The sequence below is a fragment of the Trichosurus vulpecula genome, chromosome X (genome assembly GCF_011100635.1).
Source record: "Trichosurus vulpecula isolate mTriVul1 chromosome X, mTriVul1.pri, whole genome shotgun sequence".
NCBI lineage: Eukaryota > Metazoa > Chordata > Mammalia > Diprotodontia > Phalangeridae > Trichosurus > Trichosurus vulpecula.
In genome coordinates this window covers 8,085,681-8,109,656 of record NC_050582.1, presented here as the reverse complement: position 1 = coordinate 8,109,656, position 23,976 = coordinate 8,085,681, and the positions used below count along the sequence as shown (strand labels likewise).

General features: G+C 54.6%; 1 protein-coding gene across 1 annotated transcript; it reads left to right on the top strand.

Annotated features, from left to right (window-relative positions):
* Positions 1 to 1,018: 1,018 nt before the first annotated feature.
* On the top strand, positions 1,019 to 23,976 carry DRP2 (dystrophin related protein 2). Its single transcript, XM_036739997.1, has 22 exons — positions 1,019 to 1,162; positions 6,072 to 6,217; positions 7,174 to 7,330; positions 7,863 to 7,983; positions 9,412 to 9,680; positions 10,089 to 10,235; positions 10,536 to 10,614; positions 11,283 to 11,343; positions 11,667 to 11,728; positions 11,993 to 12,067; positions 12,627 to 12,828; positions 12,966 to 13,051; positions 15,461 to 15,618; positions 15,810 to 15,976; positions 17,061 to 17,172; positions 19,761 to 19,897; positions 20,107 to 20,172; positions 20,492 to 20,557; positions 21,344 to 21,487; positions 22,183 to 22,402; positions 23,436 to 23,556; positions 23,705 to 23,976. Exons 1-22 carry the CDS (start codon positions 1,046 to 1,048, stop codon positions 23,827 to 23,829), a joined length of 2,838 nt encoding a protein of 945 aa, XP_036595892.1. The 5' UTR covers positions 1,019 to 1,045; the 3' UTR covers positions 23,830 to 23,976.

Sequence of the window (23,976 nt, the reverse complement as noted above, 5' to 3'; positions counted from 1 at the left end):
CCGAGCCTTTTTCCATCTCACTCCCCTCCATGTACTCTAGAGTCTAGTCAGTGACCTTGCTGTTCCTCTGTACAGTTGCTCTGGCTGTCCCCAATGCATGGAATGTTCTCCTTCCCCCACCCCCACCCCCATCTCTGGGGATCCCTAGTTCTCTTCAGGGCTTAGTTCAAGCACCACCTTCTGCATGAGACCTTTCCTGGTCTCCCTCGATGCTAGTGCTTTCCTCTCCAAGTTACCACGTTGCATTTACCTATGTATGTGCGTGTTGTTTCCTTCATTCCAGTGTAAATTCTTTGAGGGCAGAAACTCTTCTTGGTTTTGTCTGCTTTGGGTTGCTAGGTGGCACAATGGATAGAGCCCTAGACTTGGAGTCAGCAAGACCTGAGTTCAAGTACCACCTCAAACACTTACTAGCTATGTCGCTTTGGCAGGCAAGGTGCTTAACCTCCCTCAGCCTCAGCTTCCTCATCTGTAAAGTAGGGATAAAAATGGCACCTGCCTCCAAGAGTTGTTGTGGAAACGCTCACTATGATTGTTGTCCAGTGTTTATGTCCCCACCACAGTGCGCGTCACTTAGTAGGTGCCTAATCAATTCTGGCTGAGATATTAAGAGAAATAGAATCTCCAACATGTTGGATGGAGCTGCTATCTCAGCCTAGTGGGGGTTCATGGATAGCTTGTCATCTTCATCATCGAAGGGAGATCCAGATCCACTGGAGTGGAACAAGGTGGTGGGAGGCAGCAGTGGGTGGTCTGTAGTGTCCTTTGCCTCATGGACTCCTCAAGCTTGGCCTTGGCTAGAGCCATGATTTGATCATCACTGTATTTCATGTACAGAAGTTTGGCCCCCACCTTTTGGATCCTTCACGTCATTCTGTTTACTCCTTGTCCTATTTCCATGAGCGAGGCCCAGGAGCGAGGCCAGGCTGGGAAGAAAGTCACTGTTGGATGGTGGGGCTTTTCCAGGGCCTAAAACAGGCTCTCTCTGTTGCTCTTCCAGGTGCTTTTGTTCCCCTGCCCTGCCCCTCCATGAGCTGCTGTTCTGATGCAGCCCATGGTCATGCAGGGATGTCCCTACACGTTCCCACGATGTCATGACTGGCGGGCAGCTGACCAATCCCAGCACAACGGTGGCCTCAACACCACCCGCCCCCAGCCTCAGGTAAGAGCCAAAGGAGATGAAGGAAACTCAGAGGCCATCCAGGCCAGCCCTTTGATTTACTGAGGAGGAAACTGAGTCTCAAAGAGAGGGAGTGGCTTGCCTAAGGCCACCCAGGAAGTAAGAAAGAGGCAGGATTTGAACCCAGGCTATCTGGGAATGAAATCTGACATCCTTCCCAGTGTCAGGCTGTCTCCAGCCCTCAGGAGTATAGCAGAGATTTAGAAGTGGAAGGGACAGCTGAGGCCAGTCAGGTCAATCGAGGAGGCCCAGAAGGCTGCACAGTAACAGAGGTAACATTTCATGCCAGGCCCTCAGCCTCCAAATGCACTGATTGATTTTGTCTTTCAAATGATACCACTTGGCCTGACGGCAGGTAGACCCCAGCTGGGGGCAGCAGGGCATGCCACTACTCTAGGAAAGGACACCTTTGTGCATGTGTACACAGGCTCCCTCTGCTCCCACCCTGGAGGATATGTCCAAATAGGGCCTTCCTCTGATCGTACTCAGGCAGGTTTCCTCCTTTCTTTGCCTTGGGGGAGGAGTTTGGAGGGCTAGGTGAGAAGAACTGGGGGCCCACTTGTGCTGGGAAGGGCTAGCTGGGTGGTCCTCTGGCCAGGCCCAACTCTTAAGGGAAGACTATATGCCATCCCAGGTTAAGAAGTGAGTGCCACTCCGGGTTCATGAGCACAAGGCCTTCTTTCTGTGACTCTTTCATCTCCTTTTTACCCCTTTTCATCACAGTCTAACTATGGAGAGCTTCATCTTGCTCAAGGTCTCTGTCTCTAGTGAAAGGATACTCACCAGAGGCTTGTCTAGGGAAGGCTGGACCTACCTTCTCTCTGCTCCTTAGGGCCAACAAGCCTAGACAATCCTGCCTGTTCTCAGTCCAGCCCTAGAGCTCACTTCTTGGCCCAGGACAATAAAATACAGGAGCCTGGGAGAATTTGGATGATTGGCCTCTTCCTAAGAGTGGAGGATAAAATGGCATCCTGAGGCAGCTTTGGGAAAACTGGCCCCACATCCCTGCCACCCCCACCCCTGGCCACCAACACTGAGAGAGCTCACTAGTAATGCTGCCAGCCACATGGAGAGAATTGGTCCACTCTCTTTAGGCTGGGGGTAGGAGGAGAAAGTGGTATCCCCTCAGTCTAGAAGCCAGGGGCTCACAGCTGGGCTGGCAGTGCTGACTCACCAAGGAGGGCCGCGCGGGTGGTGGCTAAATATATGGTAGACAGGGAGGGAGTCAGCATCACACATGGGAACTGAGGAATAGGGACATCTTAGGAGGGATACAGGGAGAAGGTGGGGTGGTCAGGAGGCCTATGAGAGAGATTTCTTCTGGCTTGTCTTCCAAGGATCGAGATGGAGAACTTGGAGCCTCCAAGAATTTCAGCATATATAGTGATACCCTGGGCAGGCGATGGGATTGGCCCAAGGCATGGGCATTTGGAATCACAAGACCAGGCCTGCAGAGTTCCCCAGTGGGCCATACTTGAGGCCAGCTGAAGGTTTGCCTTTTCCAGCCCAGCTACCTCCTTAGACACACCCCACCTCAATCTGAGGGCCTGGGCTCAGGGGACCTGGCCATTTCCCAAAGGTTGGCAGTATGAGCTTAATTTGGTGAGTGGTGGTGACATTGCTCAGTCCCGTGCCCTACCCTGGGCACTTTCTGCCTTGTTGCTTCCCTCCATTGTGCCCGGCCCCTTGTGCCCAAGGCAGACCTGGCCTGATAGCGTGCCAGAACTGAAAAGGACCTTGAAAGAAGGAATTGGCTCCTTCACTTGGCAGAGCAGAAAACTGAGGAAACCCAGACTCGGGGTGGGATGGTGAGGACTTGGTCAAGGTCACATGGCAAGGTAGTGGCGGAAGCCAGTCTCCAGGTGAACAGTCCAGTCGCGCCTGGCTTTAACAGACAAGCTCTCGGGTGAACAGTGAGCCCTGAAGGAAGGGCTGTGGGGTGGGAGCAGGGAGCAGAGGCCCAGCTCTAGGGTCATGGGGGGAGGGGCTTGGGCCACCAGAGAGAAGGCAGAAAGAAGGGCAGGAGTCCCCCAGGGCAGGGAACTTGTAGGTGAGCAGGAGAGGCAGGCCAGAGGAGGCCCAGCCCTGCTCCAGGGCAAAGTAGGGGCAGGAGCGGGGCTGGGGGGTGGTGTCCACCATAGGAGGGCCAGGCAGTGGGCCAGCTATTCCTGTAGGTGGGCCCGAGCATGGGAACAATGTGCAGAGGGTTCTGTGGGAGCAGCTGAGGACGGGAATGGAAACTAAGCCTTTTGGCAAAAACAAAGTGTTTTCCATTGGGAGGTGGCAGAGAGGGGGAGCCTCCAGGCTTGGAATGTTAACCTTTCCCCAGGCAGGTCTGCTGGGAGGAGGAGGGAAGGTGGCACTAGAAGGCCAGGCCAGGCAGAGCCTCAGCAGAGGCCTCCTTGTCCCCAGATCCGTGGAGCCAGGCTGGCTGGGGCTATTGGCTGTGTATATCCCCAGAAGCCACCTCCCAGCTGTCCAGGCTGGGGTCTTCTTCCTTTCCAATCCCCTCCAGAACACACACACACACCTCATCACTTGGGAGCCCACTTGACCCCAAGGTGGTATCCCTTAGGCTCTGTGGGGGAGGCAAGAGGCAGGTTGACAACATGGCATCCCCCACAGCTCTGACTCAGTCCAACCCTGCCATCCCCACCCGTCATTGTCCCCATGACTTGGAGTCAGCGAGGCCTCAGTTCACATCCCACCTGTGCCTGGGGGACCCTGGGCAAAGGATGCAGTCACTCAGCCTCAGTTTCCCTGGAAACGGGACAGTATAGTACCCGCCTCCCAGGTCTGTTGGGAGGTCAGGGTGTAAAGCATCATTTCCATGGCAGCTGTTATTGGTATGATGGCTTCAGGACCGAGGAGTTGTTTCCCAGGTTTAGAGGTAGTATGCAGTGGACAGAGATCGAGGGGGCCTGGGCCTGCAGGCAGGAAGACGTCGCTGCACCTCCGTTTGCCACAATTTCCCCAACTGTACCTACCTACAGTAGGTGCCCTGCCCTTCCCCTTCTTTCTGCTCTGCCCCTGGGTGCCAACAGCTCTCCCCATTCAGTATTGGGGGCACCTTCTGTTCTTCACTCTGGCCTGTGAAGAGGGAACACGCAGCCCTGGCCATGCAGGGCCCCTCCTCAGTCACGGTAAACCTTGGTGTCCCACTTCTCCCCCACCCCCGACCAGAATGAGCAGACTGCCCAAGATGGCTGAGCCAGGAGAGAGACAGAGACAGAGAGACAGAGAGACAGGGACAGAGAAAGAGAGATTGATACAGAGACAGAGATTGAGAGAGACAGAGAGAGAGAGAGACAGAGAGAGAGACAGGGACAGACAGAGATGAAGAGACAGAGACAGAGAGACACAGAGAGAGAGACAGGAACAGAGACAAAGAGACGGAGACAGAGACAGAGAGACATAGAGAAAGAGTGACAGAGAGACAGGGACAGAGACAGAGAGATTGATACAGAGACAGAGAGACACAGAGAAAGAGAGACAGGGACAGAGACAGAGATTGAGAGAGAGAGAGAGAGACAGGGACAGACAGAGATGAAGAGACAGAGACAGACACAGAGAAAGAGAGACAGGAACAGAGACAAAGATTGAGAGAGACAGAGAGACACAGAGACAGAGAGACAGGAACAGAGACAGAGAGATTGGGAGAGACAGAGACAGACAGGAACAGAGACAAAGAGACGGAGACAGAGACAGAGAGATTGAGAGAGACAGACAGACAGAGAGGGAGCAAGAGAGCAAGGGCAGAAATTCCACATGGACAAAGCTATGATTCACCGGGAGAGCCCTGCTGTAGCCGCCCCCCTCTGGATTCCTGGGGGGTCAGTAAACAGGGTGACAGGGGCTGCCTGCTCCCGCCTCCCAGCCCACCAGCCCACCCGCCTGCTGAGAGCAAATCTGCCTCCCTTGATTGAGGCCAGTGCTCTGTCGGGTCTCTGCCTGGCAGCGCCTAGGCTGCAAGTGGGGTGAGGACATTAATGCCAGGGCCCATGGAGATGCCGCCGCCCGAGCCTGCTGAGGAGCCTCTACCCAACACAGGTAGGGTCCCTCAGTGGTGGGGGGGGAAGGAAGATAAGGGTGGAGGGAAGTTTCACAGGTTGCACCTGAGTTCTCTCTTCTTCCCTGGTCCTCTCTGGGCCACAATTGAGGTCCTGCTGGTACTGGAGAGGGACATGGAGCCCCAGCCCCTCCCCAGTTGAGTCCATGTTTGGGGCTGCTTGGTTGCCACCCTGTGCCAGGGTCCTTGGAGAGGGGGACAAAGATGGTGCCCGGGAGGATGTGAGCCAAGTCCTTGCTCGTCCCAGGGCCAGGGACTGACAGGGGTCATGACATCAGGTGTAATGTCTGGACCTCAGTTTCCCAAACTGCTTAGGAGGAGTAAGGGCAGAAGAAGGGGAGTTGTTCTAAAGCTCCCCAGGGTAGCCCAAGTTTGCAGAAAGGCAGCATGCTTGGCCACCCAGGCAGGTGACCTGTGTTCAAGTCCTGCCTTCACTGTGGACTGGCTGTATGACCCTGACTGGATGATTCTCAATGCCCTGGGCACCTCTCTAAGACTTGAAGTCCCTTCTACCAATGAAATGCCAAGATCAGGCATCTTCCCTACAGTGGGTCTCAGCATAGTCCTGGGCTCTTTCTGTTCTCCTTTTTTGGGGCCTCTGCTGACCACCCGGGTGGAGTGTGATGATCTTGCTACTGATGAGGCAAAATCCTGGCAGAGAGCAGAGCTCCCCTGTGCCAGGAGTGAGGGGTTAGACAAGAAGATGAACCCCAGGTGCCACGAACCTTGGGACCTGGACTGAGGCCGAGCTTCTCCCTTCCTCTGGGCATGGCGCTGTGTCCTCAGCTGCTTGTGTGGCTTGGTGTCTGTGCCCTTGTCCAGGTTAGAGCCACAGCTCCGGCTTCTCAGGATGGCACAGGGCCACCCTGTGTGAGGCAGCAAGTCCTGAACGGTGCCATCGGGCCCTTGGATGGTCCAGCCATGAATCTGTGTTGGAATGAAATCAAAAAGAAGTCCCACAACCTCCGGTAAGCCCCAGCTTCTGGCACTCCCTACTTGTGCCCTCCCCTTAGTTCAGGGCCAGCTTCCTTCTGTTCCTCTGACTCTCAGGGGCCCTTGGGCCTCCTTTGCCCCAGCAAACCCCCATTCCCTCTGCCATCTTTCCTGCTATCTCTGGACTGGGAAATAAGGGACCTGGCTTTAGTCTCAAATGTGCTCACTTCCCTTATGACCCCAGGGACTTCATTTCCTCATTTGTCCAAAAATAAAGAAAAATGGGTGGTTACTGCACTGCCTCACCACCAGGCTGTTGGATCTGCCTCCCTTCTCTCTGCTGGGCTCCCCCAGCTCTTTTTGGCTGGCCCAGGCCAGTGCCTTACTTTCTTCACCCCCTCCCGGTCCTAGGGCAGTTCCCTGCTGGCCAGATCCCAAGTGGCAGGCCTCTGAGGCTTGAAGGGGCTTTGGCAGGCCTGTGTGCCTTCCACCCCGGGCTAGCTTCTAGCTTCCTACAGTGTGCCCAGAGGCAGGCCAAGGTCCCTCCCCCAGCACCAGAGCTGCCCTATCCCCATCCCTGTCCAGCTTGCTTGGCCTGGCCTCTTTGAAGCCCTACAGTGATGGGGAACTGCTAACCCATTTTTGGGTGATTCTGATCATTAAGAAAGGCCAAGACCAAGACTAGATTGTTATATGATTGGTATAGGGGACCGCCCCCATAAGGCAATCATCTGCTCTGCAACTTCTAATCTTGGAGGGGTGTGTGGGCATACATTGGAGATAGGTCACCTCCCTGTCCGCCAGGCCATGCTGCTAATTGAGGTGGACTTGCTGTAACTTTGGCCTGGTTGCAGTTCCAAACCTATTTCTGTACTCAGAGGCAGGATGCCCTGGTGGAGCTCAGACCAAGGTTATCCCACTGGTGGAACCTTGGTGAGCCAGGTAAGTGACTTATGGGCCATTCACAGTCCTTCTGGCCTACTGCCTGCAGGGCTCGACTTGAAGCCTTCTCAGATCCCAGTGGGAAGCTGCAACCCCCTCTTCAAGAGATCATCGACTGGCTCAGCCAGAAGGATGAGGAACTGTCTGCTCAGCTCCCACTCCAGGGGGCTGTGGCCCTGGTCCAGAAGGAAAAGGAGACCCACTCGGTAGGTCAGCGTCCCAGAGCCTTTGAGTCCAAAGGGTCTTGGAGGGCCACAAGGCCAACCTGCTCCTGCCACAGGACTAAATCTGCTGGAGAACATCCAGTCTTTGCTCAGGGAACTCACCCCTTCCATTTCTGGGTGCCTCTGATTGCTTTAGGTTGAGCTGAAAGACACATTCCTACATTTAGGACCTGATGTTCTTACTTTGGCCCTCCAAGGCCAAGCAAAACAAGGCCAGTCCCCTTTCCCCCAAGACAAGCCCTCAGATGTTTGAAGATAATGCCCAGACACCTTCTAAATCTGCCCATGTCCAGTTTAAAGAGCCCCTTCAGCCTTTCTGAAAATTCCCTGTGGGACCCTGTTGGTCATGTTACTCACTGGTATAGGGCCTGATGATGCCACCTTACTGCCACTCATCGGGGGCTCCAGGGAGGATGGCTGCTCAGGGTTCTTGGGAAGAATGGGAGGCAATTCCAGGCCCAGCAGAGCAGGCCTTGGGGGACCTGGGGACTCTCACTCTTCCTGTCCTTCACAGGCTTTTATGGAAGAGGTCAAGTCCCGAGGCCCCTATATCTACTCAGTACTCGAGTCAGCTCAGGCCTTCCTCTCCCAGCACCCATTTGAGGAACTGGAAGAACCCCATTGTGAGAACAAAGGTGGGTGGCTTTCCTTTCTTCCACCTTCTACTTGGCATTTCTTACTGCTACCCTCCCCAACCACCTTCTCAGCACTGATGCCAATCCTAGCTGAGATCACAGTAGGGAAGATTCAGAACAGGCAGGGAAGACCACTTGATGGCCACTGATCTGGAAGTAATGGCTCTCTCATTGGATCTCAAAACACTCTGCTGCTATTATATGCTTTTCCCCTCCTTGGTTGGGGAGGACTCCCAGTGTGGAAATGCCTCCCTCCAGTACAGATGTACAGCTGGGCTATAATCTATAGCCCAGGCCCCCTCATTATGTATGTGTCCTGTCTGGATTTTGGTGATATTTCTTTGTGTACATATTCTGCCCCCCTGCCACCCTCAGCCTAGATTCTAAGCTTCTCAGAGCAGAGATTGCGGCCTCTTAGTGTTTATCACTTCCAGGCTTCTAGTGTTGCCTTGGAAGCATAGGGAGGGGGACTGGCCCTGTGATTTCCTTGGAATAGCGAACTCCCGGGTGAGGAAACTCTTTCTACTGGTGCAGGTTGGCACCTTCTCTGCAACAGTCTTCCCCAGTTGTCTGGGAGCCCTGAGAAAGTGCAGGGCTTTGCCCAGGGTCCCACATCCAGTATGTATCCAAAGCAGGACTTGAACCTGGGGCTTCCTGGTTATAAGGCCAACTCTCTAGCTCATGTCCAGCACTGCCTTGATGCTGTGATGAGAACTATGAAATCCTTGGAAAGCCTGTGATGTTACATGTCAAGGGGCACTCAAGGGCCTAGATAAAGGAAGGAACACCATTTTTTCAAAAATGGCACAGACCAACAGCTCGCCTCTGGCCCTTTGGGATGATCCTGATGACTTCGGACTTCTCCCCTGCTCAGGCTGCTCATTTTTGATCGGGATCCCCAGAGGCCTGGCCCCCAGTAGCCTGGTCTGACTGGGGGGAGGGGCCCTGACAGATGGTGGGCAGCCTAAGAGAGTCTTTCCTCCTAGGCCCCTTGGGATTGAGGTGTACAGGCGACATCCAGCCCTTAAGGAAGTCCTTAGCGGCCAGCAAATGTCACTGTCCCTGGTTATTCACACACACACACAGAGTAACTTGTTCCTTCAATAAAACTAGGGGCGGGGAGGGAAGGAAGGAAGGAGGGAGAGGGAGAAAAAGGCAGGTAGGCTTGGGTCCGGGTGGGCCTTGGCCTCCCAGGGTTTGCTTCCAGGCCCCACTCAGGAGCTAATGTAGGAAGCAGGAGGCTTTATACAGGATCTTCTGAGCCAGGGACTCACCCTGCAGCTCCATTCTTTGGTTTGACATCAGGTGTATTCCCAGCACAAAATCACATTTCGAAGCCCAGCCCTGTGCTCTGCCCCCCCTTGGCCCCTCCCTGTCACCATGCCCGCCTTTGGTGCTCTGGCTGTTACGCCTGACCTTCCTTGGCAGATGCTTCCCCCAGACAGAAGATCCAGAACCTCAGCCGCTTTGTGTGGAAGCAGGCGACTGTGGCCAGCGAGCTGTGGGAGAAGCTGACTGCCCGCTGTGTGGATCAGCATCGCCACATCGAGCGTACCTTGGAGCAGCTGCTAGAGATCCATGGAGCCATGGGGGAGCTGGGCAATGCTCTGACCCAGGCTGAGGGCATCCGGGCCACCTGGGAGCCCATCGGGGACCTCTTCATCGACTCCTTGCCAGAGCATATCCAGGCCATTAAGGTACAAGGGACCTGTACCCATTGGGTATTTGCCATGGGGCCCTAAACCTGATAGTCTCCTCAGACTCTGCTGTACCATTGCTAGCCTGGACTCCACCAAGGGCTGAGGGCATCACTGGGCACCGGGGGCTGACTTTGGGCTCCAAGGGCATCACTGGGCATGAGAGGATGGCTTTGGGTTCTGAGGGCATCACTGGGCATGGGAGACTGGCTTCAGGTTCCTGCAGTGTTTCCAGAGGGGTCAAAGTGGACAGGTCCAGAGCGGTGAGTGAGGGCACTCATCCATGGGCTTGTTGCTCACATTAGCAGGCCTCATGAGGGGGTCGAGATGGATCCTAGCCCCTGGATAAGGGGAGTGACCACTGTGTCCCTTGTCCCTGCTGGGCTTGGGGCCTGTTTTTCCCTGTAGCTGTTCACAGAGGAACTGTCCCCAGTGAAGGAAGGAGTGAAGCTGGTGAATGAGCTAGCTCACCAGCTGGCCCTCTCTGATGTGCACCTCTCCATGGAGAACTCCCGGGCCCTGGAGCAAATCAATACTCGCTGGAAACAGCTGCAGGTAGGAGCAATGGCTGGTAGTGAGCTGGAGGGGGGCGGAGGGAGGCAGAGGGAGGTGGAAGGTCTCACTGAGGTGAATGTGCAAAACCCAAGAGCCCTGAACTCTCCAAGAGGGCAAAGTGAAGGGCGGCTCCCAGAGCTTAGGGGACTATAGACCCCTGAACTGCAGGTCGAGATCAGGGTGCCCTGCCTCAGAGGGATGGGGAGGCCAGTCCAGGAAGAGGTTAATGGGTGATTCCAGGGCATCCAGAAATCTTCTGAGCTCAGGAGCCAACTTCATTCTCTCTTACTTTTCCCACAGGCTTCAGTTAATGAACGGCTCAAGCAGCTCCAGGATGCCCACCGGGACTTTGGGCCAGGATCCCAGCACTTCCTGTCCAGTGCGTGAGCCAAGATGGGCATGGCTTACCAGAGCATCCTTAAGCCTTAGCAGGCCCAAGTTTGGAGAGTCCCCCTTCATCACTCAGGAGACTTTGGGGAGCCCAGAAACCCAGGGGAGGCTTGGGGTGGGGTGGGGAGAGAAGCCCCAGTCGCTGAGACCTGTCTCTGAATTGGCCATGTGGGCTTGGGCCAGCCACAGGCTCTGAGACCTGACCAGGAGAGAGCTTTGTCCCCTTGACAGGTCTGTAGGGAGAGGGACTTTCAGAAGTCCCCAAGGCTCTAATAGCTTAACGTCTCACTGTCTCAGCTCCTCTGACACGCTGCTGTTACCCCTGAGGTCCTAGGATTGGGAGACTGGCCAAGGCATGCGAATGGGGTGGCACGCGAAATCCTTAAAGGCTGCTCGTAAAGCCGGTAGTCACAGGGTACAGAGAGCCAGAAATAGTGTGCCCTAACCCAGTGCTGGGAGCCAGCTGTGGATTGTTTTCCATCCTTAGCACCACTGTGGCATGTGGGGGGCAGAGGTGTGAATCCAGTGCTTTTGTGTCCAAGCAGAGCTTTCTTGTCTCTGCCAAGGCCCCCCAGGCTGGCTGCTTGCTCACCGTGGGTGGGGGGGTGGGGGGCACACAGAGCCAGTTTGCATTCTTTTTCTCTCTTCCCTCACCAGCTTCTGTGCAGGTCCCCTGGGAAAGAGCAATTTCACCCAATAAAGTGCCGTACTACATCAAGTGAGTGAGTGTGTGTGTGTGTGTGTGTGTGTGTGTGTGTGTGTGTGTGTAGGCCGCAGGCAGAAGCAGTGGCCAGCCACCCAGCTAGCCCCTGTCTCCCTGTGCTGGCTGTGAGTTCCTTGGCTGGCTACTTTTACCCCCTCCATTTTCCACTCACATTCATCCTCAGGGCCCTGGGACCTATCGTAGATGTTCCTGAATTTCCTCTTGTATGTCCCCGTGCATTTATTTGTGCATGAGGAGATGTGGGTATGTGGGGGGCGGGGGAAGAGCATGGGGGCCAAGCCTAGTGTGAACAAGGCTTGGGCCATTCTGTTTTGTAGCCATCAGGCTCAGACCACGTGCTGGGACCACCCCAAGATGACTGAGTTGTACCAAACACTGGGTAAGAATGTGAATGTGTAGGTGGGAGGCCCCACAGCTGCCTCAGCCCTCAAGGACGCCAGGCTTTGGGGAAATCCTTGCCCTCTCCTTCCTCAGTTTCCTCCCCAAGCCAAGCATCATTATTCAGCCCTGGGGACGTTACCATATGAGCCTCTCAGAGTCGGCCCTATTCACAATGGCCTTGTCCCCATCTAAGCCATGATGACCTCGACTCCCGTTGTCCTGCCTTGGGCCCAAGAGAGAAGTATCTTTTTTCTCTTGGCAGCTGACCTGAACAACATCAAATTCTCAGCTTATCGGACAGCCATGAAACTGCGCCGCGTCCAGAAGGCCTTACGTTGTATGTCTCCAGCCCCACCTCCCTTACGGCCTTTGACCCCTCCCACTAACTTTCAGAACACCTTGGTCAGAGTTCACTGGTTTATGGGGGTGGGATTGGCAGGGTGGGGTGTGTGTTCATGAGCCCTGTCCAGAGGCTGGGAGGGGTTTGGAGCAAACATCTTCTTGGCCCCTTTGGGTGACCTCCAGAAACTCAGGTTCTTTTGGGGGGGGGTTCGTTAGCAGGAGAGTGGAGGGAAATGTCAGGGCTACACGGCCCTAGGTTTGCCAGGCCTGGTCTCCTAAGGCAGGGCAGAATGAGCTTCTCCCAACTGGGCTTCTGGGGCCAACATCCATGGACGTAAAAGATACGGAGATAGGCCACACTGAGGAGGGGGCTTCTTCACCCTGGGGTTTATAAGAGCTAGTTCGTTGTGACCCAGAGTAGGAGTAGCAGCTATGGATGTGACATACTGGAAGTAGGCAAGGCTTGCCTCTACTTGCCAGGCTCATGCTTGGGTTGCCTCTTTATCTCCTTGCCTTGTTCCTGGGGGTCTGAAATTGGCTCAACCTCCCCGCAGTGGACCTGGTAACCCTGAACACGGCTTTGGAGATCTTCAACGAGCATGATCTGCAGCCTAGTGAGCACGTGATGGATGTGGTTGAGGTCATCCACTGCCTGACAGCCCTGTATGAGCGGCTGGAGGAGGAGAGGGGCATCTTGGTGAATGTGCCTCTCTGTGTGGACATGAGCCTTAACTGGCTCCTCAATGTGTTTGATAGGTAAGGCAGGATGAGCCCGTCTGGACCCAGGGGAAGAGGCATGGGCTGAGAAATGGAGCCATACTGGACTGACGCCTCATTGGCACCCAGGGCCCTGCCCGCTCCAGCGCTCAAACTGTTTCTTTTTCATCTCCCAGTGGGCGCAGCGGAAAGATGCGAGCCCTGTCTTTTAAGACTGGCATTGCCTGCTTGTGTGGAACAGAAGTGAAAGAGAAATTTCAGTGTGAGTTCCATTCTGAAAGCTGGGAAGGGGGCATGGCAGGCATCGGGCAGACACAGAGGGTTGGTTCCCCTAGCTGGTTTGGAGAGCTGCCCCACAAGGCTGCCTGGGCCTACAACCTATCAGGAGGGCACCAAAGGGCGGGGCCACTCTCGAGATGCTTCCAGTGGGGCTGTCCAGTTGGCTTTCCAGGGCCAGGCCGGTTTGACCCAGATTGATGCAGATGGGGAGGATTGGGGCGGGGGGAGACTTTAGCTCTTCCTCTACTGGCCCCTATGTGGTCCATGATGCAGGAAGCTCCCAGTGAGCCCATTATGTTGGAGTTAAGCAGCAGCCATTTGCCTTTCTGCTCCTTTATTGGTTGAGTGGATAGAACATTTGCTTTGAGGTCAGGAAGGCCTCAGTTTCAGTCTTGCTTCTCCTACTGTCAGCTGTATGACTCTGAGCAAGTCATTTACCTTGTCTGTGCTTCAGTTTCTCATCTGTAAAATGGGGATGAGAATAAGATCTAGGAGTTTACGTTTGATTTGGTGGGGAGCCAGAGAAGGGTTTGGAGTAGAGGAGGGATGCTGTGCAACTGGATTGGAGAGAGCAGAGAATAGTGGCAGGGGTACCAGCAATGGGGCCGAATTTCAGAGTTGGAAGGGACCTTAGCCATCATCAGCTCCTCCCTGGAGCCAATCTGGCAGTGTCACATGTCAGCCTCGGTGGGAAGACCTCCATGGAGAGGGAAGTGCCGTCCCACTCTAGGACATCTCTCATTGTTACGAAGGCTGAGCCTATGCCTCTGGGCTACATCCTCTCTAGCGGCCCCTCCTCCACCTGCCAGCCTTTCAGATTCTTGAAGACAACTCTCCTGGTCTCCCTGACTCTTCTCTTCTCCCAGTCCCTTTAATTAGTCCTCATATGACGTGGACCCAACACCCTTCCCCCCCATCGTTGCCACCTTCTGTGTTCTCTTCAGCTTTTCAGCGTCCTTAAACCATGGTGCTCAAAGCTGAAGCCAGTGTTCCAGATGAGGCCTGACCAGAGCAGAGGCCAGTAAGCCTGTGATCTCTCTGTTGGCACTCCCGATGTGGCCCAAGATGGCGCTGCATGCATGGTGGCCACCTCTCATTGCCAGTTTATATGGAGCTTGCAGTTCACGAAACCATCCCCCCACCCCCGCAGCTGTATAACACTTCCCATTTGTTCCTATTAAATTCCATCTTATTCAATTCAGCCCAGTGCTGAGGCCTCTCAAGATCCTTCAGGATCCTTGTGCTATCAGCCAGTGTGTTGGCTCCCTCTCCCAGTTTGGTGTCAACCACAAATCTGATGAGCATGCCATCTGTGTCTTTATCTGAGTCATTGATAAACATATTAAGCAGCACAGGGCCTAGCACAAATTCCTGGGGCACTCCACTGGAGACCTCCTGCCATACTGAAATTCGAAGAAGGAAAGGGCACGATATTGCCAAGGTAGGACCCATAAAAATGAGCAGGTTCTAGCAGGAAGGGGCAGAGGGAAGAGTTTCCGAACCTGGGTCACTGGAAAGAAGAAATCGGGAAGTTAAGAAGAGGGACAAGTGGGAAGCTGGTAACTTTGCTTGGGAATATGTTGAATAAAGGCAGGAGGCCCGCTCCTTCTGTGGGAGGGGAGATCCGTAGTGTTCACAACAGTGAGCTTGCAGTGATAGCGGTGCCCCAAGTGCCACACTCTGAACCCAGGCTCAAACCTCAAGGCCAGAGAGATTCCAGAGCCACTTAGAAAAGATCTTTGAGGACTCTTTATGTGGCTAGCCAAAAGCTGTTCACAGTCACGGACAATGGGGAGGAAGTGGGGACAGAGCAGTCGGCCCTCTATTTAGATTCCTAAGGCTTTGGCATACAGCGGTGGGGGGGGGGGGCGGTCTGCCTGTCTGTCTGCCCCCTTCCCCCAGTCTCTCGACCTTTCTCTGGCCATCTCTCTCTGGTCTGCCTCTGCCCCGTCACTCAGGGACAATATGCTCTCAGTGCTAACTAGGCCAAGTTGAACAGGGTTTTGTACCAGGGTGCCAACATTTACAGGGTGGCTGCTGCATTTCTACTTCTTCAGCAGGGCTAAACAATTGAGCTTAGTTTCTAGTTAGCAAGACTACTCCAGATGAAGTAAGCCCAGCCTCGCCCAGCTCCCTGCCCTGGCAGCGGCCTGGCCGGAACTCCGGGCTCCCTGTTTTGATCACACCGTGTCCCAGGCTCCAAGACCTCTTCCCAAGGCATCTCCTCCCACCACATAACCCCCACCTAAACCCATCTTCCAAAATGGACCTTTGGGCTCCTTTTGTGCCGCCTGAGCTGAGGGCCCAGCTTCTGTGGGTGCCAAGGCTCCCCGGGCTCTCCAGTCAAATGTGTACTCTTTTGCTCTTTTTCTCCTCGGTCGCTGTCCCACAGACCTCTTCAGCCAGGTGGCTACCTCGGGCAGCCAGTGTGATCAGCGCCACCTGGGTGTTCTGCTACATGAGGCCATCCAGGTGCCTCGCCAGCTGGGGGAAGTAGCAGCCTTTGGGGGGAGCAACGTGGAACCCAGCGTCCGCAGCTGCTTCCGCTTCGTGAGTACGGGGCGAGAGGACGGTTTGCTTTGGGTGGGCTCCTGGGGGTCACTCCCATTCTGCCAGGGACTCGGGGAGGGGATTGGCCCAGGCAGAGCAAGGCCGGCAATGTTGGGGCCTCCAGGGGAAGGATCCCCCAGGTTTACCTTGGGCCTCAGCTCTTCCTGTGCCATTTGAAAAACATTTCCCAGAGCACTGGGAAGCCAGTCATCGAAGCTGCTCAGTTTCTGGAGTGGGCCAACCTGGAGCCGCAGTCCATGGTGTGGCTGGCCGTGCTGCACCGTGTGACCATCGCCGAGCAGGTGAAGCACCAGACCAAGTGCTCTGTCTGCCGGCAGTGCCCCATCAAAGGCTTCAGGTAGGGGTTCCTCCTACTTTCACGATTGTGCAGTGACATCAGTAGGGCTGGCAGTGGGTGGCATCCCCACATACACATGACGAAATGGAGCCCAGAGATTTGTGATTTGCCCAGAATCAGACAGTCTGAGGCAGAATTGGAAGCCAGGCATCCTGAGGCCTAGTCCAAGGTTATTTTTAGCTACTCTTCAGGCAGGCCTCAGAGCCAGACAGAGGTTGCCCCTGGGCCCAGGATATGACAGGTGCCCTGATTGTCATAGCCTATCCCTCACACCAAATGGAGGAATAGGTGCTGGGCACTTCCAAGAAGCCTGGGCGGTGCCATGCGACTCAGCGTAAGCATCAGGGCTGCATTTGTGTGCTGTTCAGGTGTCAGGCTAAAAATGGCAACAGCTCACTAGCCTTGGGAAATGGTGACTTGCTCCGTTCAATTAAAGTGGCATATATTAAGTACCAGGCTTGTGCCAGGCTCTCTGATAAGCTTGCATGGCGCCCATCAAATAGACACCTTTCCTGCTTCCTTGAGAGGGAAAAGTCTTGCAAGAATGGGTTGCTTTGGGGGCAGCTAGGTGGCACAGTGAGTAGAGCACTGGCCCTGGAGTCAGGAAGACCTGAGTTCAAATCCGGCCTCAAACACTTGACACACTTACTAGCTGTGTGACCTTGGGCAAGTCACTTACCCCCAATTGCCCTGCTTTCCCCACTCCAAAAAAAAAGAAAAAAAAAGAATAGCTTGCTATGGACCCCTTCATCATAAGGCAGATGGACCAAAGGCTGTCTTGGTCATCCTTTGTTTTATCTGGTACATGCTGGGACAAGGCCCTTTCCACATGGCCTTACTATCTCTACCTTTGGTTTGGTAAGAGAGACCCTAAGCTCCTTGAGGGCAGACATTTTCACTTTTATCTGTGTCCCCAACACCTAGGTGCATGGCTGGCACATAGTAGGCATTTAGTAAACCCTTGTTGAATTGAAGCCTTTGGGAAGCAGGCTGGGTGTGTCTCAATGCACTTCTCCTGGCACCCATCCCAAGGGGGCAGACCTGGGTTCATTAGACCCTTTTTGTCACCCTCCTCTTTCCCAAGGTACCGGAGTCTTAAGCAGTTCAACGTGGACATCTGCCAGACTTGCTTCCTAACGGGCAGGGCCAGTAAAGGAAACAAGCTCCATTACCCCATCATGGAATATTACACGCCGGTAAGGGGGGAGGCCCTGCTGCTGTTGGGTAGCTGTCTGCCATCACAAGGAGAGAGTCACCGCAGGGAGCCCAGCTCTTCCCCTTTGGCCCTCCCCCCCCCGACAGTGGCCAACATGGTCAGCCCAGACAGAACTGGCCATGAGGGCATGAAGGGTATATGAGAGATATTTGGGCGCCAACTACATGCAGGTCCACTTTCAGGCCCACTTCAACTTGGCTGGGCCTCAGGTGTTGCTCAGTCCCTTTTAGGCTCACCCTGTTGGACCCTTGGTTCTATTCATGGCCCCACTGGCTGTGTGGACCCCAGGGCCCATTTGGTTTCCGGCTGAAACTCTTCATACCCCAAACTTGGCACTGCCTATGGTCCCAGCTACAGAATTTCAATGAGCTTCTGTCTCTATTCTGGGCATACAGTTGCTTCTCCCCACACTCTGACTCATCCTCATGCACTTGCAGACCCACGTGCTCACACACAACACACGCGCGCGCGCACACACACACACACACACACACGCACCTCCCCTTTTTCTTCAGGTTCCTTCGTGCCTTTCTTCTCCTATGGATTCTCTGAATTACAGAATTTCTGACCTGAAAGGAGGACCTGAGCACCTTTACCCCTCTCCCCAACATCCTAGCCAAGTGGTTATCCAGGCTCTGCTCGAAGACTCCTCCTCCTTCCCAAGGCAGCCCACTGCACCCTGGGACAGCTCTCATTGCTAAGAAATTTCTCGTGACATTGAATCAAAATCTGCCTCTTTGCCACTTCCTGCTGTGGCTGTGCCTTGTTCTGCCCTTTGGGACCAAGCAGAAAGAGCAGGGATGATCATCTTTGCCAGAACAGTCTTTCTCTCCCTCAGGCCAAACATCCTTATGTGTTGAACCCACTGGCAAATGATGTGCACTCAAGACCCTCCCCCATCTTGGCTGCCATCCGCTGGACCCTCCTCAGTGTCCTTTGCAGGCTCAAGGTGCTCAGGCAGACAGGGCTGGACTGTAGGGTGCCTCGCTCCTGGCAGCTTCACCATCTCAATGCAGCAAATTGCTTTTGGGGCCACCTCCTCTCTAGCTTGCAGTTTTACTAAGACCCTCAGATCCTTTTCACACAAGCTGCTATCTAGCCCTGCCACTCCCATCCTGGACTTGGGAATTTTATTTTTAGCTCAAGTGCAAGAATTTCCATTTATCCTTCTTGACTTTTATTTTGTTATATTCAGCCCAGCACTCTCTATAGGGCAGCTAGGTGGTCCATAGTGCATAGAGCACCAGGCCGGGAAGACTCTTCTTTGAGTTCCAATCTGACTTCAGGCACTTAATCCCTGTGTGACCCTGGGTGAGTCACTTCACCCTGTTTGTCTCAGTTTCTTTGTCTATAAAAAAATGGGCTAGAGAAGGCAATGGCAAACCACTCCAGTATCTGCCAAGAAAACCCCAAAAGGGGCCACGAAGAGTCAGACAACTTCAAAACAACTTAACACCAGCAACACAAAGGCTGTTTAAGCTATCCAGATCATTTGGGACTCTGTCGTGCGATGTCTTAGCTATCCCGCCTTGCTTGGTGTCACCTGGGAATCTGATGAGTGTACAATCTATACTTTTACCCAAGTCATTGACAGAAAATGTTAAACATCCTCCTGCCAAGATGACATGGAACCATTAATGATAAACCATCCAACCAGTTTTGTACTGTCATCATCTCTTTATCAAAAGCCCTCCAGAAATCCAGATAAACTACGCCTGCAACATTCCCTTTTATCTACTAGTCTAGGTGCCCTGTCAGGGAAGGCTGACTCTGGCACTTGGCAATCGCCACTTTCTTTTCTAGATGCTCACTAACCATCTCTGCCATGGTCCAGTCTAGAAGTTTCCCAGCAAGCTCCCTGGCCTAGACTTTGCCGATTCCATTCTCTTCCTCCTCCTTCAGGCTTGTGCTATCTCAGTCTCTCTTCCCCTTTCCTTGATCCTTCAAATATAGCTTCCATTGCCGCTGCCGGCAGGCTCAGCCATTTCATCCTCTCGTGGTTCTTTCAGCAGCTGATGATGGAGGTCACCTGGGTGGATGGTTTGGAAGCATCGAGAGCAGCCAGGCTGTCTCTCACTCTTCCCCTCCTTCCTTACCTTGTTAGCCATTTCTGTTCTGCCCTTTCCATTCCAAAGGGCATTCTTCTTGGCACTTAAACAGAGGCAATATTAGAGTTGGAGCTCTGCCTTCCCTTCAGGGTCAGTGTCTGTCTCCTACAGTATTAAGCTCCACCAACCCCTCCTAAGAGTATCAGCATTATGGAACTACCAGTTTCCTACCCTGGAACTCCCATGCTCCTTTTGGGTGAGTCGCTTTTTGGGCCTTCCTCTCTTTGCCTTCCCCTCCTCCCAGTCACCCCAGCATGGAGCCTTAGCAAATGCACAGTTTCTATTTTGATTAGTCGACCCCAGAGAGATATGTTGGGCTTTTGGAAAGCTTGTCTTGATCCCTACATGTACGTATGGCTTTGGGCTACTGAATGCTCTCCATGAGCCCTTGGTCACTTCCTGGCTGCTCTGAGGCACTGGTGGGGGTGCTAGGTGAGCCTTCAGCTCTGTCTCTTTCCAGACTACTTCAAGTGAGAACGTGAGGGATTTTGCTACAACGCTGAAAAACAAATTCCGGTCCAAGCAGTATTTCAGCAAACACCCTCAGAGAGGATACCTCCCTGTGCAGTCCGTATTGGAGGCTGACTACAGTGAGCCGTGAGTCCCTGTTTCCTGAGCCCTGAGAGCTAAGGCAGGATGGCCTTCCTGGCCCCCAGGGACAGTGGAGCCAATTGTGCTAAATCGGGGAGCATTCTGGGAGGGCACTGGGACTGTGCCCTGGCCATGGGAAGGAAGTGGCTTGGGGACAGGGGACTGGGATAAAGTGAGAGGCATCCAGGTGCTAACCTATGGCTGCCTCCTCCCAGGCCTGCCTCCTCCCCGATGTTACCACACTCTGATACACATTCCCGCATCGAACACTTTGCCAGCAGGTACCAAAGTGGGCACCACCAGCCCAGGGTTGGGGGGAGGACAATGGAGGGGGAACATATAAGGAAACTGGGGAGGGTGATCTAGCCAGACAAGGCCTAACATAGGCCCATACCCCGGCTCACCCCATGACTCAGAAGAGCTTTGTCCTGAACAATGGAGTAAGGCCTAGTGAGAAAATACTAGGCTTCAACCCTGGGTGAAGTGAGACCAACTAGTCAGGGGAAGCATGGAATCCTAGCTCTGTTGTGAAAGCTGGGCTCTCGGGAGAAGGCAGGCTGCCTCATGGGCCTTCCTTCTGTTTCTGTTCTTTTGTTGCAGGCTCGCAGAGATGGAAAGTCAGAACTGCTCCTTCTTTAATGATAGCCTGTCCCCTGATGACAGCATGTGAGTCCCCGTGGAACCCTAGCTGCATTTCCGAGGGACTTCCTGCCTTCACATTTGGGAGAGGCAGGCCTTGGACCAGGGAATTTGGGTGCATGGGGTGGAAAGGCCCCCCTTTTAAGTATGACGGCAAGTGAGGAAAGTAGGTGTTACTGAGCATGGCAAGATGGAAGCCTACCCAGAGCTGAGTTCAGGAGTGTCTCCCTGTTCTTCTCCCTTCTTTCCCACTTAGCCCCCACACCACTTTCTGCCTTCAGTCCCAGCAGCCTCCTGCTCTAGGCTTCTGTTCTTCCAGGCCCATTTCTGGAGGAGGGAAGGAGTTTAATGTGGTGTAATGGAAATGACTGATCTTAGGAAGTTTCTCCCAAAGATCCCAGTGCCCCATCTGCCAGCCTAGGGGAATGTCAAATATTGACTCCTGCCCAGAGGGACCCCATGAGGAAAAGCAATCTCAGGTCCCAGAGCCAGTGTGACTTAGACTGAAGCCAAAGTATTACAGCCACCTTCCAGAGGGGAAACTAAGGCACAGGAAAGGGAGGTGTCACGCTCATGACCATCCAGTGAACTGCAAGGAGAACCCAGGAGTCCCAAGAGCCAAGCTTTTTTCCCAGCTCCCAGCCCTCTTCTCCTGGCAAAACCTGGATCCATGGCCCTTCTCTCTCTCTATGTGACTATAGTAATGGCTCCCATGAGCCCCTTAGGAGAGCTGAAAGCCAGGAGCCCTCCTTCGGGGGTTTCCCTGCCTAGGAGATGATGCCCTCCTCTTCCTTCCCCCCTGTCCCATGGCAGAGATGAAGATCAGTACCTGCTGAGGCACTCAAGCCCCGTCACAGACCGGGAGCCTACCTTTGGGCAACAAGCCCAGAACACCATGGTTGCCGATGACAAGGGGGAGCTGGAGAAGATCCTGGCTCACCTGGAGGATGAGAACCGGTGGGTGTGTGCTTGGGGTTCAGACAGGCTGACAGGAGGGCCTGGATATGGACTGAGGAGCAGCAGTGAGGCCTATACTGCTTGCCCTGGAGACTAGGCCTTTAGGAGAGGACGTCAGCATGGGTGATGTGGAAAAAGAATTGGGAAGAAGATAGGAGTCAGGCTGAATATGCCAACACGTAGATTATTGGAACTGGGGCTGGGATGCGAGCAGGCCCAGAGCCAGGCCCTCCACTGTGACTAACAGATAATGTGTGTGCCAGCTGGACAGCTCTGCCAATGGGAGTCTCCCTTCCCCTGCTGACCAAGCACTGAGGTTCAGGCTCATGAAGGATGGATGAGGGTAGAGAGGAGGGCGAAAATCACCCTCCAAATGGCTTACTGGTTTGCAAATGGACTGCAGTTCCATGCATAGCATTTGTGGTCCCAGAGTAGTGCCAGAAAGTCGGGAGGCATCTGTCCTGTAAAATGTGGGCTCTCATCCTACTGAGGTTGGGGGAAGGGTGAGGATTGCTGTGTGTTCTAGACGTGCAGGGGAGGGGGGCCTGCACCTTGGACAAGCCTGACCCAAGCTCTTCTCCATGGCAGACCTCCCAGCCTGGCCTGGGCAGCTGGCACAGGGTCCAGGTGCTACCTGGCGCCTCAGCCAAGGCCCCTGCTTGGGCCTTGGACCTTAGGCCACATGTCTCTGGCAGGATCCTCCAAGGGGAGCTACGCCGCCTGAAGTGGCAGCATGAGGAGGCTGCTGAGGGCCCCCCCGACACAGCCCAGGACCCCCGCAATGAGGAGCTCTTGGCTGAAGCCAGGCTCCTTCGGCAGCACAAGAGCCGCCTGGAAACCCGCATGCAGATTCTGGAGGACCACAACAGGCAGCTGGAGTCCCAGCTGCTGCGCCTAAGGGAGCTGCTGCTGCAGGTGAGGGTGCTCGGGCAAGCAGCCCTGGGCCAAGGCCTAGTAGCAGAGAACCCGTCTCAAGCAGCCTGAACAGGGCCCCTAATGTTCCATATGCACCAATCTGGCATGGAGGCCCCATTGCCCAATAAAACAAATGCTTAGGGGACCATGGGAACCCACGTGTTGTTGGTTAAAAAATTGGGCCACAAATTGGCCAAAAGCTGTGGGCCATAGGCTAAGGGGACCGTAGACTAGGTAGGCCATTGGCTAGGTGGGCTGTAGGCTGGGGGGGGGGTGTAGGCTAGATGGGCCATAGGCTGGGCGGGGAGGTGCCATAGGCTAGAGGGGGCACAGGCTAGGTGGGCTGTAGGCTAGGTGGGCCATTGGCTAGGTGGGCCGTAAGCTGGGGGGGAGGGCCGTAGGCTGTGGGTGGGGCGTAGGCTAGGTAGGCCATTGGCTAGGTGGGCCATTGGCTAGGTGGGCCGTAGGCTGGGGGGGCCCATAGGCTAGGGGGGTTGTAGGCTAGGTGGGCTGTAGGCTAGGGGGGCATAGGCTAGGGGGACCGTAGGCAGGGGGGCTATAGGCTAGGGCTTAGAAACGTTGGGGCCCTTCAAAGGCTTTTGGTCATATCTATGTCTTCCGTATCTGGCCCTGGGACGTAACTTTTAGTCTCCTCCAGGAATTGGCTGGCATGGAGGTGTAGAAAGCATCCAATCAGGAGGAGGTGCTGAACAAAGGCCCCAAATAATGTGATAGATTATAAGCTCCCAGAAGGCAGCGACTGTTCTTCTCTTGCCTTTGTAGTCCCAGCATCAAACCCAGTGTCTGGCACATGGTGGTGCTTCATCAGTGCTGCTCCAATGAATGACTGCTGCTGAAGTTGCATGAGAGTCTAGGTCCAGCATTCATGGCCTGATGTGTCCTAAGGGAGATAGTAGAATTTTCTTCTAAGATGTTAAAAGAAGGGGAAATTGCCAGCTAGTGACAGTGCCCCTAAACCAAGCCCGCAGGGCACAAAGGGACAGCAGTGTCACTTCTTCCTGCCTCTTTGTAGCCACCCCCTGAATCAGAAGGCAATGGGTCTGGGGGCTCCTCGCTGGCCTCTTCCCCACAGCAGTCAGAGGGCAGTCATGCCCGGGAGAAGGAGCACACCACCCCGGACACTGAGGCCGCAGGTGAGCTCCCCCTTCCTCGCTGGGCCTTGTCCTTCCTCCGGGGCTTGGGCCTAGCCTGGCTGGGTTGAAAAGCCTTCATCCATTCTCTGGTACCTGGTGTGTGGGCTGGCTGAAAGGCACCCTTCCTTGCTTCCCCTCTCCACCCTAGATGACGTGGGGCAGAAAAGCCAGGATGTCAGCCTGTGCTTAGAGGACATCATGGAGAAACTACGCCATGCCTTCCCTAATGTCCGAAGCCCGGATGTCCCCGCCAACACTCTGCTGGCTTCCTGATGGGTCCAAGCATCCATGCCATACTCTGGATCCCTATCCTGGCTCTGGCCAGATTCCCCTACCCCTGCCCCAACCAGGCCCACCCTGTTACCACTGGCCCTTCTCACTCACTCATCCCCCCATTGGGTTAGTAGGCTTCAGGCAGCA

Coding starts and splice junctions, on each gene's coding strand:
- DRP2 (XM_036739997.1), top strand. CDS start 1,046: ATGCAGCCCATGGTCATGCAGGGATGTCCCTACACGTTCCCACGATGT. Junction 10,236..10,535: donor CTCGCTGGAAACAGCTGCAG/GTAGGAGCAATG, acceptor CTTTTCCCACAG/GCTTCAGTTAATGAACGGCT. Junction 11,344..11,666: donor AAAGTGCCGTACTACATCAA/GTGAGTGAGTGT, acceptor TCTGTTTTGTAG/CCATCAGGCTCAGACCACGT.